This window comes from Chrysochloris asiatica, unplaced genomic scaffold (genome assembly GCF_000296735.1).
Source record: "Chrysochloris asiatica unplaced genomic scaffold, ChrAsi1.0 scaffold00083, whole genome shotgun sequence".
NCBI lineage: Eukaryota > Metazoa > Chordata > Mammalia > Afrosoricida > Chrysochloridae > Chrysochloris > Chrysochloris asiatica.
In genome coordinates, this window is record NW_006408601.1 from 11559502 (window position 1) to 11573907 (window position 14406).

The window sequence follows — 14406 nt, forward strand, 5'->3', positions numbered from 1 at the left end:
TTTGATGGGCCAGGATGGGGACTTAACCTTGTCCTTCCTTAACCTACAATGCAATTGTAGGGTGCAACCTGCTTGTGCGTTATGAGTTGACAAGGCTAGTAAACTTAATACTGTTAGGCAAAACTGTGAAGTGGACATTTCTGATTCCAGTGTCCCTTGGCCTGTATGAATTAATTGTTCCTTCGAAGGGCCGCATGAGGAGTACACTGTTATTAGCATCACTATGCCGGTGAGGACATTGAAATGCAGACAGATTAAGTCACCTCTCAAATGACACAACTTGTAAATAATGGATTCAGGATTTTTACTCAGGCCCATGTGATTGTGAAATTCTTCCTCCATCTGTAATACCCCAAACCCTTCCTTTACTCTGAGATTTGATTGACAGCTAAGAAAGGAAAGTACTACCCATGCATCTCCAGGCAACCAGTCCCCTAGTTCAGCTGATGTTACCTCCCAATTGCTTCTTGATCTCTTCTGTTCTTCCAGAACCCAGAAGTCTCCTTTGGTTAGCTTCCAGGACGAGTTGTCCATTTAGGTCTCCAGCCTTTCCTCCTATTACTGTTAGTCTCAACTTTGTTGTTGTTGTTATTGGTAAGTGTCATGAAGTTGGTTCTGACTCATAGTGACCATATGCACAACAGACTGAAACACAGTCTGATTCTGTGTTATCCTTACATTATTGTTATGTTTGTTGTTGCCACGGTGTCAATCCATTTTTCTGGGGTCTTCCTCTTTTTCTCTGACCCCGCACTTTATCAGGCATGATGTCCTTCACTATGGACTGGTCTCTTGTGATTATGTGTACAAAGTATGAGAGACAAAGTCTTACCACCCTTGCTTATAAGAAGCACTCTGACTGTATTTCTTCCAAAACAGATTTGTTTGTTTTCTGGCAGACCACCTTCATGCTGTTCTAATAGCAGATGCTAGTGATACAGTGAATTAAGCATTGGGCTGCTAACTGAGAGGTTAATGGTTTGAACCCACCAGCAGCTCCGTGGGAGAAAGATGTGGCAGTCTGCTTCCACAAAGATTTAAAGCCTTAGAAACACTATGGGTCACTGTGAGTTGAAATTGACTTGATGGTAGTGGTTAGGTTAATAGCAGACAATTTGTGCTTTGTTCCCCACACACCTGCCTGCCCCACTGTCTTCCTTCACCTTTCCGCTTTGCCTGACTTTGTTTAGGTTGCATTGGGACTCTGAGATCCAGCTAAGGTGTCATTTCCATGAGTCGTTTCATCAACTCCCAGGTCCGACACAGCATCCTTTCCTGTACCCCTCGAGTGAATTGTGTGTCATTTCATTTTAGCCTGCTATTCAGACAGCTTCCTGTGACTTCTGGATCAAGGATCCCTCCACCTTTATGCATCTAATGCCTAGCACAGCCCCCAGTTCATAGTGGTGGGGATACTGCTTGTATGCTGTAGACTCCCGACTCGTAGTGACCCTGTATAGGGTTTTCAAGGCTGTAGGTCTTTATGGGAGCAAAAAGCTTCATCTTTCTCCTGCGGAACAGCTGGTAGACTCAAATTGCAGTTAGCAGTCCAACTCATAATCCACTATACTACCAGGGCACCTTCAGTTCATAGTAGGCCCTCAGTAAGTACTTGTTAAATTTAATAGCATTTGTTGGCTATCTGTCATAAACCAGGCACTATGCTGGACACTGTAGGATCAGCACTGGACTATGCACCACAGTCAGCAGTTCAAACCCACCACTGCTCCTTGGAACTGACTCACAGCACTTATCAACAACAATAACATGCCTTCATTAAGGAAGCCTGGTAGTACAGTGCATTCGGAGTTGGGCTGCAAACCTCAATGTCAGCAGTTTAAATCTACCAGTTGCTCTGTAGGTGAAAGATGAGCTTTTCTGCTCCCATAAAGATTTACTACCTCAGAAACCCTATATGGGGTCGCTATGAGTCAGAACTGTTTCCACAGCACACAGCCACCACCACCATCATACCTGTGTTCTCATTTTATCCTCATTTTTGTAAGAAAGGTGCAATTATCCCCAGTTTGTTGTTGTTAGGTGCCATTGAGTCAGTACTGACTCATGGCAACCTTCATGCACAGCAGAACAAAACACTGCCCGATCCTGGTCCAACCTCACTACTGTTGCCATGCTTGAGTCCATCGATGCTGCCACTTGGCCAGTCCATCTCGTTGGGAGTCTTCCTCTTTTTCTCTGACCCTCCACCTTACCAAACATGATATTCTTCTCCAGCGACTGCTCCCTCCTGACAATATGTCTGAAGTATGAGAGATGAAGTTTGTCCATCTTGGCTTCCAAAAAGCACTCTGGCTGCACTTCTTCCAATATGGATCTGTTGGTTCTTTTGGAAGCCCATGGCACTTTCAATATTCTCCTCCAACACCATAACTCAAAAGCATCAATTCTTGTCCAGTCTTTCTTATTTACTGTTCAGCTTTCACATGCATATGAGGTTATTGAAAATACCATGGCTTGGGTTAGGTTACAGGTGCAAAAACTGAGACTCAGAGTTTTTAAGTAGTTTTTCCAAGGTCACACAGCTGTGATTTCACTTGAACATAAATATTTCTAATTCTAGAGCTCATCAGAATTACCTCACCAGGTTGCCTTACATATGGAGTCTGTATAAATAGGATGAGAGGTTTAAGCTAAAAGCATTAATCTCTAATGGTGGAATTTGGGGTCCTCAACAGGGGGTGAGGGTAAGAGTAAGGAAGGAGAGGAGGTACATAACCTGTCATTTTCAGTAGTTCCTCAGAGAATTGTCGACTCAGTGACTGGGTGGTGTGACATCTCCCCTCAGCTTTCTGTACTGGGGTTGGATACCCCTGGAGGCCTTATTTCTGGCTCTCTCTGACTCATCTTTGGCTTCCATGCTCTCCCTGCACCCACAGCCCTAGCAGAGTTTGGAAAAGCTATCCTGATGTTCTCCCAGGCAGGAGCAGCATTTTCTGGGTCAAAGAGCACCACATTCTTGCCCCAGTTGGTGCTACTTTCATATGGGCGCACACTGCAGGTCTGCCTCATTCCAGTCTGTCTGTCCAATGCTTTTTCTAGGTGGTGTACTTCACGGCCACGTTCCCCTACGTTGTACTTGTGATCTTGCTCATCCGAGGAGTCACCCTGCCTGGAGCTGGAGCTGGGATCTGGTACTTCATCACACCCAAGTGGGAGAAGCTCACAGATGCCACGGTGGGCTTGCCATTGATAACCTCAGTGGGGACCTGGGATATCCACGGGGATGGTCATGCCTGAGACAGTTTGGCAGTAGGCACAGGTTTTCTTCCACAGGGTATTGCATGGGAGTAGATGGTAACTGTTTGCTGTTACAGTAAGTCCCCAGGTTATGAACCACTGACTTATGGACAACTCGAGCTTACCCTTTATTGTTATCGTTAAGTGCCTTTGAGTCAGTTCCAACTCATAGCAACCATGTATAGGGTTTCTGAGACTGTGACTCTTTAAGGGATCAGAAAGCTTCATCTTTCTGCTCCCATAAAGTTTTCAAGGTTAGCAGTCCAGTTCTTATTTCTAATGCTATGCATATTTGCTCTCACTTTAAAACAACTGAATCAACCCCTGCTCCCAACAAATTCTTCATCACAATCACCTTTACTTGCTACAAGTGCAGTTTTTAAATCTTTGAAAAGCCTTTGAGCCTTTTTTTGCCCTCAACTAAAAAACCCAAAACCATTACCAGGTAGGCAATTGGGACTCATAGCAACTCTATAGAACAGAGTAGAACGGACCCATTGGGTTTCCAAGGCTGTGAAGCAGATGGTCACATGTTTCTCCTACGGAGTGGCTGGTGGGTTCAAACTACTGACCTTCAGTTTAGCAGCCAAGCTCTTAACCACTGTGCCACCAAGGCTCTTATTATACTAAAGTAAGGCTATATAAGGGCTGTATTACCTGCTCTAACTTACCGACAAATTTTACTTAAAGACACACCGAGGAGGAGATCTCATTTGTAACCCAAGGACTGTACAACCTCCTGGTATCTTGGGATATGATGCACTCAGGAAATCTTTCATGAGAAGTGGGCTGTTGGGGGTTTTCAGGTTCCTGGAATAGTTGTCCTACATTTAAGGTTGCTCTGTAGGCAGAAATGAAGAATGAAATCCCGCTTATAGCTTTGGGCCATCTCGCATTGCTGATCTGTTACTTATTATAGTGTGTTGAAAGTAGAAATTTGCTGGTTGGAAAATAACAGCACTTAGGCAAACCACAAGCAATTCTGTTTTAAGGGCCCAATCACATTTGAGCGTTTCTAGAAAATTACAAAGGGCCAGCACACTCTGGAATTTTCTCTTTGCAAATTCTGTATTGTTATATCTGATTCTAAAATTCTCAATACACAAATAACCCTTCCCCAAAATGGATAGTGAGTAAGAATATATACGGCAAAATGTTAAAGTCTGCTGGTAGTTGGGTGGTAGGCACACAGATAATCAGTATAGCTAGGGATTTTCTGTACATTTAAAATATTTTATCAGTTAATATCCTAGAATTACTTTTAAAAATAATATTCAAAATTAGAAGAAATAGCATAAAATATCAGTTAATCATCAGAATGTATGAAGTATGAATGTGAAAAATTAGAATCATCAAAAATTAAATGGAGCACATTAAGATCAGCATTCTAGACGTTGGAGCAGTGAGCTGAATGGACTCATATTGGCCATTTTGAGTTGGACAATCATATGGTTTTCTATGCTGGGAATGATAAATTGAAGAGGAATGCCATTGCATTCATCCTCAAAATGTGTATTTCAAGAGCTATCCTGAAGTATAATGCTGTCAGTAATAGGATAATATCAGTACATCTATCAGGAGAATAATATAACTATTACATAAAACAGATTTATGCACTAAGCACCAAAGCCAAAGAAAAAGAAACGAAAATTTTTTACCAATTTCTTCAGTCTGAAATTGATCAAGATACACTGATAATTACTGGTGATTGAAATGTGAAAGCTGGAACCAAGGACTAGGATCAACAGTTGGGAAACATGGCCTTGGTGATAGAAATGATGCTGGAGATCACATGATAGAATTGTGCAAAACCAATGACTTACTCATTGCAAATACATTTTTTCAACAACATAAATGACCACTATACACATGGCCTCAATGGATAGGATACACAGTAAACAAATCAACTATATCTGTGGAAAGAAATGATGGGAAGGCTCAATATCATAAACCAGAAAATGGGCGGTGGCTGACTGCAGAATAGACAATTAATTGTTCATATGCAAGTTCAAGTTGAAGCTGAAGACAATTAAAACAAGTCCACAGGGGGCAAAATAAATTTAGGTGGGATATACACAAGGTCATAAGGAGCTCTGGTAGCGTATTGGTTACGAATCGGGCTGCGAACCGCAAGGTCAGCAGTTCAAAACTACCAGCTGCTCCATGGGAGAAAGAAGAGGCTTTCTGTTCCCATAAAGATTTACAGCCTCTGAAACCCTGTTCAGGGTCACTATGGGTCGGAACCGACTCAATGGCACCTCACAACAACAACAATACACAAGGTCATAGAGACCATTTCAAGAACGGATTTGTCACATTAGAGACTAATGACCAAAGACGTGACGAGTTGTGGAATCATCATACATGAAGGAAGCATGTATTTAAAAAACAGGAAAGAAAAAAAGACCAAAATGGGTGTCAAAAGAGACTCTGAAATTTGCTCTTGAATGCAGCGTAGCCAAAGCGAACTGAAGAGCTGATGAAATAAACAAGCTGAGGAAAATATTTCATGGGGCAGCTTAAAAAGATAAAGTCATAAAATGAGACACACAAAGAGCTGGAGTTAGAGCACTAAAAGGAAAAATCACATTTGGCATTTCTCAAGCTGAAAGAACTGATGAAAACATTCAAGCCTCAGGCTGCTTACTGAAGGATTCTATTGACAAAATATTGAATAATGAGGGAAGTTATCAAAAGAAGATAGAAGTCACTCTAGCAAAAAGTATCGATCCTCGCCAACCATTTTAGGAGGTAGCCATATGTTCAAGAACTGATGGTAGTGAAGGGTGAAGTAAGTCTAAGCTGCACTGAAGGCTTTGGTGAAAAACAAGGCTCCAGGAATTGAAATGTTTCAACAAATATATACAGTGCTAGAGGTACTCATTTACCTAGGTCAAGAAATTTGGAAGACAGCTAGCTACCTGACCAACTGATTGGAAGAGATCTATATTTGTGCCCATAACAAAGATAGGTTATTCAACCCACCTACTGCCCTGAAGTTAATTAATGCCAATAATTCTATAGGACAGAGTAGCATTGTTACTCAGCATTTCCAAGACTATAACTCCTCAGGTACATTAACAGGGAACTGCTGGAAATTCGAGCTGAATTCAGAGAAGGATTTGGAATGAGGAATATCATTACTGAGGTCAGATGAATCTTGTCTGAAATCAGAGGTGGTGGTTATGTGCAGTGGAGTCAGTTCCGACTCATAGCGACATTTTCCTGTGTTTTATTGAAAAGGAATTTGTGTGCATCATAACAATTTATGGATAACATTGTGAAAAAAAGGGAATTCCTAAATACTTAATTTGTTCATGCAGAATTTATACAAAGATCCAAAAGGTAGTTATTCGAATAGAACAAGGGAATATTATGTGGTGTAAAAATCAGAAAATATGCGTGTCACCATATTCATTCGATCTGTATGCTGGTAGAGAAGCTGGACTATATCAAGAAGAATGTGGTGTCAGGATTGGAGGAAGACTCGTTAACATAATGATATGCAGATGACACAACCTCGCTTGCTGAAAGTGAAGAATACTTGAAGCACTTGCTTGATGAAGATGGAAGACTACAAACTTCAATATGGATTATACTTGAATATAAAAAAAACAAAACTCCTTACAAGTAGACTCTACAATAATAGTTGTTGCTGTTAAGTGCTATTGAGTCGGTTCTGACTCATAGCGACGCACCACTTTCGAAAAAGGACAGAACAACCAGAAAGAAACTCATCAAAGACACAGTGGAATTAAACAATATAATCAACTTGACCTCATATGTTTATACAGAGCACTCAATCTAACAACAGCACAATACACATTCTTTTCCAGTGCACACGAACATTCTCCAAAATAGACCACAGAGCAAGCCCCAATAAATTTTAAAACAACAAAATACTACAAACCATCTTCTCAGATCACAATGCTATAAAATTAGAAACCATCTATACGAAGATCAAGTAAACAAAATCAAGTACATGGTGAATAGGAAAAAAATTGAAGTTGTCAAGGATTTCATTTTACTTGGATCTACAATGGACACTAATGAAAACAGCAGTCAAGAGATCAAACAGTGTTTTGCACTGGGCAAATCAGCTGCATAAGACCTCATTATATTGGGCAAATCTGCTACCAAAGACCTCTTTAAAGTTTTAAAAAGAAAAAATGTTACTTTTAGAATTAGGTGTGTGCCTGACCCAAGACATGGTACTTTCAATCACCTCATATACATGTGCAAGTTGGACAGTGAATAAGGAAGATCAAAGAAGAATTGATGCCTTTGAATTATGGTGTTGGCAAAGATCATTAAACATACCGTGGACTGCCAGGAGAATGAACACATTAGTCTTGGAAGAAGTAGAGCTGGAATGCTCCTGAGAAGGATGGCAAAACTTTGTCTCATGTACTTTGGACATGTTTTCGGGAGGGATCAGTTTGATAGTGTTAGTGAAAAACAGGAAGACCCTCAACAGAATGGATTGACATAGGGGCTGCAACAGTGGGCTCAAACGTAACAGTCATTGTGAGGATGGTGGAGGACTGGGCAGTGTTTGGTTCTCTTGTGTATAGGATCACTCTGTTAGAACTGACCTGATGGCTCCTAAAAACAACAGAATTTTTTTTTTTTTAATTAAAATTTAAGTGTAAATTTTTATATGAGGAGGTGATTGTTTAGATGAAAAGAGAATTTCCTCACTTTCAAGAAATAGCTCTGCTTCCAAAGAGTGTTAGAAGTATGTAACTAGGTTTGAGTTTTTGCTGTGTATAACAGAAAATCTCTGCCAACAGTGGTTTAAACAAAATAAACGTTTATTTCATTCTCATGCACATAGTCCTGTAGCTCAGAAAGCATGCCAGTTGTGGGTCATCAAGGACTCTGACTTCACTATTCTCTTTCTGCCTCACTGTTCTCAGTGAATAGCTAGCTCCCTTGTAGCTGCTACAGCTCCAGCCACCATATCAGCGTTCCCCATACAGAAAGGGTGCGTTGATGATAAAGGTACCCTTTTAAAAAGGAGAAACCCCAGAAGTCCCACATAACACTAAATTTCTTAACCATGGCTAGATGAAATCATGGGATTGTCTTCTCTTACCACTACCTCCCCCAAACCTGGGAGATGGTCATTTAGCTGAATGTGTGGCTGCCTTTGAGGAGTCCTGGTGGTGCTGTGGGAAAGGATACACTTTGGGCTGCTAATTGCACAGTTGACAGTTCAAATCCACCAGCCATCTGTGGGTGAACGATGAGGCTATCTGCTCCCTTAAAAATTCACTGTGTCGGAAACACTAAGAATCTAAGTTCTATTCTGCCCTGTGGGGTCACATTAGTCGGAATTCACTTGTTGGCAATGCGTTTGGTGTTTTAGGTTTGCTTGTTGTTGTTAGTGCCATTGAGTTGGTTCCAACACATAGTGACCTTGTATAGGGTTCCAAACCTGCTGTGGCACCACAGGATAAGTATTCTACCTCAAGGTCGGTTTGAACTGCAAAGTCAGTGGTTCAAACTCACCAGCCACTCCTTGGAAACGCTATACGGGGTCACTATAAGTTGAAAGTGACTCTACAGCACAAAACAACAACAGGAGCGGCTGGTGGATTTGAACCACTGACCTTGGATTAGCCATTCAGTGCTTATTCTAAAGTGCCACACACCAGGTTTGGTGGCTGCCCTTAGAAACCAAAGCTTTGTTACTTGTGCCTTCTCTTTGTGAATTTTAAAGTCAACTTGAAAATACGATTTAATTTATAAAGATGATAGGAGGCTTATCATATACATGTATTACACAAACTCTAAAGCCTTGCAGTGTTATGAGGACCATGAAGAAGGACCATCTAACATAAATGACAGCTGTTGTCAGCCAAATTCCAGAAGGATGTGGCTGTTTCCACTCTGCTCTCACACAGAAATTACTTTACTAATATAAGCGACACAGAGTTTTAGATTTTAAATAGCAAGCTTTTTTGTTTGTTTGTTTTGTTTTCTTTGTTGCGGTGAAATAGATTTGCCATTTTGACCATTTTTTACATATATACTTCAGTGCCATTAATATGTTTACCATGTGTGTTGCAACCATCACCACTGTTTCCCAATTTTCCCATAACCTGTAACAGAAACCCTTAAGCAATATCGCTAGTTGTTATTGTTGTTAAGTGCCATCACGTTGGTGCTGACTCATATCTCTAGTAGCCACCAACAAGCTTTGGTATCTATCAATAACCCTTCTTTTAATCTGTAGGACTTTTTTCATTTTGCTGTTGTAAATTGATTTTCGACAGATAATGAGCTAAAGAAAAAACTCTCCCATCTGAATAGTTGTTGTTAGCTGTGGGCGAATCAATTTTTGACTCATCATGACCCCATGTGATAGAGTAGAAATGCCCGATAGGGTTAGGCTATAATCTTCACGGTGCTGTGGGTTAATGTGCTAGATTGCTAAATTGGTTTGAACCGCAAGATCAGCAGTTCAAGTTCACCAGCTGCTCCTCAGAAACCCTCTACAGGATTGCTATAGTTTGGAAGCAACTCGATGGCAATTAACAACCACAATCTTCAAAACAGTCAACCGCCAGCCAGGCCTTTTGTCCTATGGAGTCTCTGGGTGGGTTCAAACCACCAACTTCTTTTTTTTTTTTTTTTTAGCAGCCAAATGCTTAGCCATTGTACCACCAGGGCTCCTTCTCAATAGTTTTGTGTGGTAGGAAATTAAAGCATTAAATGCATGTGCTATTTATGGAGCTGCTCCCCCTTGATTATGATGGAGTTGAAATCTCCCAGGTAACTGACAGCCTTTTTGGTTTCCAGTACAAATAATGTATGTTTCTCATTTACATTGGAGTCCAGTGTCTTCTTGTCCCTCCTCACTTTTGTTTTGGGGAGATGATGTAGTGTTGGACATATGTGGCCCCTCCCACCGTGGCTGTTTCTCAGAGACCTTAAATCTTCTCCCCTTTTGCTCCCCAGGTGTGGAAAGATGCAGCCACTCAGATTTTCTTCTCGTTATCTGCTGCCTGGGGAGGTCTGATCACTCTGTCTTCCTATAACAAATTCCATAACAACTGCTACAGGTATGTGGAGCCACTTCAAAGGCTGAGAGGTAGCAGGTGAGAGGAAATAGGGTCTGGGACACAATATGCACTGAGAATCCACAGCCTCACACTTCACCAGAGGGAGAACCAGAGATCTGCCTCTGACAAATGAGGACCAACCTACTCAAGACTAGCCGCTGGTTCTAGGGACTCAGTGGCTGTCTCCAAAATGGGACTGAGCCTCTCTGCAGGTCACCTTGCAGCCAGTCTTGTTCTGAGATAACCATCTGTGAGCCTCCTAGACTGTGGCTACGTTCCTGGTAACTTCTGATGTGGCCACTTGTCACTCAAAGGCAGCATGGTGCAAGAGGAAGAGTACCTGGAGTCAGGTCAACTTGCATTTAAAATATGTCACTACATCCTGGTGTGGCACTGTGGGCTAATGTGTCAGACTGCAAAGTCAGTTTGAACTGCAAGGTCAGTGGTTCAAGTTCACCAGCTGCTCCTTGGAAACCCTATACAGGGTCATTATGGGTCGGAATCGACTCAACGACATTTAACAACCACCACCAATGTACTAAAACTCTAAAACACTGGAGAAGGGAATGCATACTTCACTTCTCTGAACCTCCATTCCATCTTCTATAAAATTTATTTCATCTTCTAAAAACGATTATAATATTTTCTTGGGGAGTAAGATGATTCTTACAAAGTTGTCAGTGCAATCTTTGGCACACAGAAGCTCCTAGTCTTTAGGGTGGCTGCAGTCTGTGTATTAGTAGGTGCTCAATAAATGACAGCTATTAATATTACTTTTATTGTTATAATGGTTGAGATATTTTGTGAATCTAAAGAGACACAGAGATTCCTGGCATTTCCCTGTCCTCAGATAGTTTACAATCTAGGTGACAAGGTAGAAGATTGCTGACATGGATTTCAGGCTCAGGTTGTCTGTCAACCTCACAAGACGCAGTTGGCCTAATGCATCCAAACTTACGTAATTTTAAGAGAGGATATGTATTGAACAGGGAGGGTCCCTGCACACACAGCAACAGCATTGCGGAGACCTCAGGCATCCACACTCAGTTTCCTGTGCCCCAAGCACTTCACAGGGCCTGTTTGGGAGTAAAGGTGCTGGTGAGAAATGCTGGCAGTGCTGGTCACATCAGAACAGGGATGTCTCTCAGCTTAAATATCTCCGGTCACTTGGCACCTGGAGGGGTACAGTCTAGCTCCCATTCTTTCAGGAGGGTGAAGCCCATGTATCACAAGTTATACATTAAACAGTACTAATGATTTGGTTGGAACCCTAGTGGTGTTGTAGGATCAGCATTGGATTGCTAACCACAAGGTCGTCGGTTCTAACTCACCAGTGGCTCCTTGAGAGAAAGATGAGACTGTCTGCTCCCATAAAGATTGACAGTTCCAGAAACCCTATAAAGGGTCGCTATGAGTCAGAACTGACTCCATGGCAGGGAGTTTGAGTTTTGGAATGACTAGGTTACAGAATGCTCAGGCTTGGATCAATTGTCAGTCCATAGAAACCACCATTGGATCCTAATTGATCTACAGTGAATACATCCACTTACGTGATATTGCAAGAACTTTGATTAAAGGTCAGACTTTCCTCAAACATCTCTGAAGCTAGAGGAAACTATTGCAGCTAAGCTGTGAGCTGGGATGCAGGGGTGAGCTCACAGCTTAACTGCAATCTCTTCCTCCTTGGAAGGTGAGAGTCATACTAGGCCAAATTCCAGCAGTGCAAGAAAAGGTGGCAGAAAAGGGTCAAGAAAGTTGTGTGATAGGCATGTGTAGCAAAAGCAGGTTAATAGAATCGAAGTCGGAGTGTGCACTCAGGATTAGAAGAAATGGGACCTGAGAGTTGGTGCAGACCAGCTTGGAGAAAGGTTTGAATGTCAGATTAAGAGTCTCTAACTGATGACCCAAGATTGGGACTGGACACTTTCAAGGGGTAAAGAATTGCTGTGAGCTTTACTAGAAATAAGGTTGTGTGATGTGCCAGATAGAAACTAAGGCTGCGAGGCAGATGCCACATTCTGACCCACCATTAATTAGACCATTACCGTCTCCTTTTGGGGCCTTGCTTCATCATTGGTAAACTAAGGGATTGAACAAGGTGGATGGTTTACTGAGTACTTACTTTGTGTCAGCCTCTATGTTATGTACACACCTTCTCAATCTGTCTTCACAATACCTGTGAGAGAGGAAGTGTATGGCTGCCATTTTACCCAAACTAGACAGGAAGCAACAACTAACAGGCAGGAGAAAGAGGATTTGAAGGCTCCATTCAGCTGTGACCTTTCCTTTGAGTCTGGGATTTACTGGACAGGACAGGTTTGGAGAGTTGGGACCATATTGCTAGCCGAGGGCCCTGGGATGAAGGTGGTGACAGCTGTCTTCTCTCTCCTCCCTTCCTCTCTTGCCTTCCTCAGCTGCGTGTCCCATCCCAACAACCTTCCTCTGCTGGGGGCTTTTCACCTTCACTTCCCTTATACACAGTTCCTGTCCCAGACCTTCACTCCACCCAATCAGCCCTTGCTCTGCTTGACAGACTTTTCCTTGCCACTGAAATGAAGAAACTGATTGTATACCTCATAGAGCCAGAGGTTCTGGAGCAGGGCAGTAAGGCAGAGATTTTTTTTTTTTTTCTTTGTGGTTTATAAAATAGCCCAAGGGAGTCTGCATTCGAGAATGGTTGCTTCTTTCTTTGTGAGCAAGGGAAAATGAGGCCCAGCCCCAAGTGGATGCATGTTTAGAAATGACTCTGTCCCCAAGTGAACATGCATGCAGTGCGCTCTTCCCCGTGTCCTCTTCCACTCGCAAAAGCAAATCTAATGTCAAACTCTGATCCCTTCCCTCCAGGGACACCCTAATTGTAACCTGCACCAACAGTGCCACGAGCATCTTTGCCGGCTTTGTCATCTTCTCTGTTATCGGCTTCATGGCCAATGAACGCAAAGTCAACATTGAAAATGTGGCCGACCAAGGTATGTACAACTGTCACTGCTGTTGTAGGGCAGGTTTCAGGCTCAACTCATGAGCTTCTAATTTATACCACAGTGGGATACTGGCCTTCTGGAACAGGGTGGAGGGTAGGGGAGCCCAAGTCCCCCTTTTCCGAGGTACCAAGGAAGGCTCGAGTAGGAAACTCACTGATAGGTTAGAGCTGGGGGGTTGCTTTTAAAACTCCCTTTTCTGCTTCCCTCTACATCATTTTCTCTTCCTACTCTTAATTCAACTCCCAACACCTTGACTTCGAATTGATTCTGACTCATGGAGACCACATAGGTCCCAGAATAACAGCCCCACAATGTTTCTAAGGCTGTAATCTTTACTGAAGCTCACTGTTACATCTGTCTCCTACAGAGTGGCTGATGGGTTTCAACTGCTGACCTTTCTGGTATCAGCCAAGTGCTGAACCACTGTGCCATTGTTGTTGTTAAGTGCTGTCGAGTTGTTTCCGACCCATAGCAACCCTGTAGAAGGTTTCCAAGGAGTAGCTGGTGAGCTTGAACCACCAACCTTGGGGTTCAAATGACTTTTCAGTCTAGTGCATTAGCTCATAGCACTATACCAGGACTCCTACTGTGCAGTAGTTGTTGTTGTGAAGTGTCGTTGAGTCAGTTCTGACCCATAACGATCCTGTATAGGGTTTCCAAGGAGCAGCTGGTGAGCTTGAACCGCCAACCTTGCATTTCAAACAGCTTTGCAGTCTGGTGCATTAACCCACAGCGCCACATTGTGCAATTGTTGTTAGGTGCCACCAAGTTGGTACTGACCCATAGCGACCTTATGCACAGCAGAAAGAAACACTGCCCGATCCTGGGCCAACCTCCCCTCTGTTGCCACACTTGAGTCCATCAATGCTGTCACTTGGCTAATCCATCTCAATGGGGGGGGGTCTTCCTCTTTTTCTCTGACCCTCCACCTTACCAAGCATGATATCCTTCTCCAGTAACTAGTCCCTCCTGACAATATGTCCAAAGTCTGAGAGACGAAGTTTAGCCATCTTGGCCTCCAAGGAGCACTCTGGCTGCACTTCTTCCAACAAGGATCTATTGGTTCTTTCAGTATTCTCCTCCAACACCATAACTCA

At 42.6% G+C, this 14406-nt stretch overlaps 1 protein-coding gene across 1 annotated transcript in view; it reads left to right on the forward strand.

The window, feature by feature from the left end:
* SLC6A5 (solute carrier family 6 (neurotransmitter transporter), member 5) overlaps positions 1 to 14406 on the forward strand; it is an 83001-nt gene that overhangs the window by 38269 nt on the left and 30326 nt on the right. The window contains exons 8-10 of the mRNA XM_006865819.1: positions 3061 to 3195; positions 10225 to 10328; positions 13173 to 13297. Of these exons, the coding sequence (XP_006865881.1) occupies positions 3061 to 3195; positions 10225 to 10328; positions 13173 to 13297 (364 nt within the window). The remainder of the gene's footprint in view (positions 1 to 3060; positions 3196 to 10224; positions 10329 to 13172; positions 13298 to 14406) is intronic.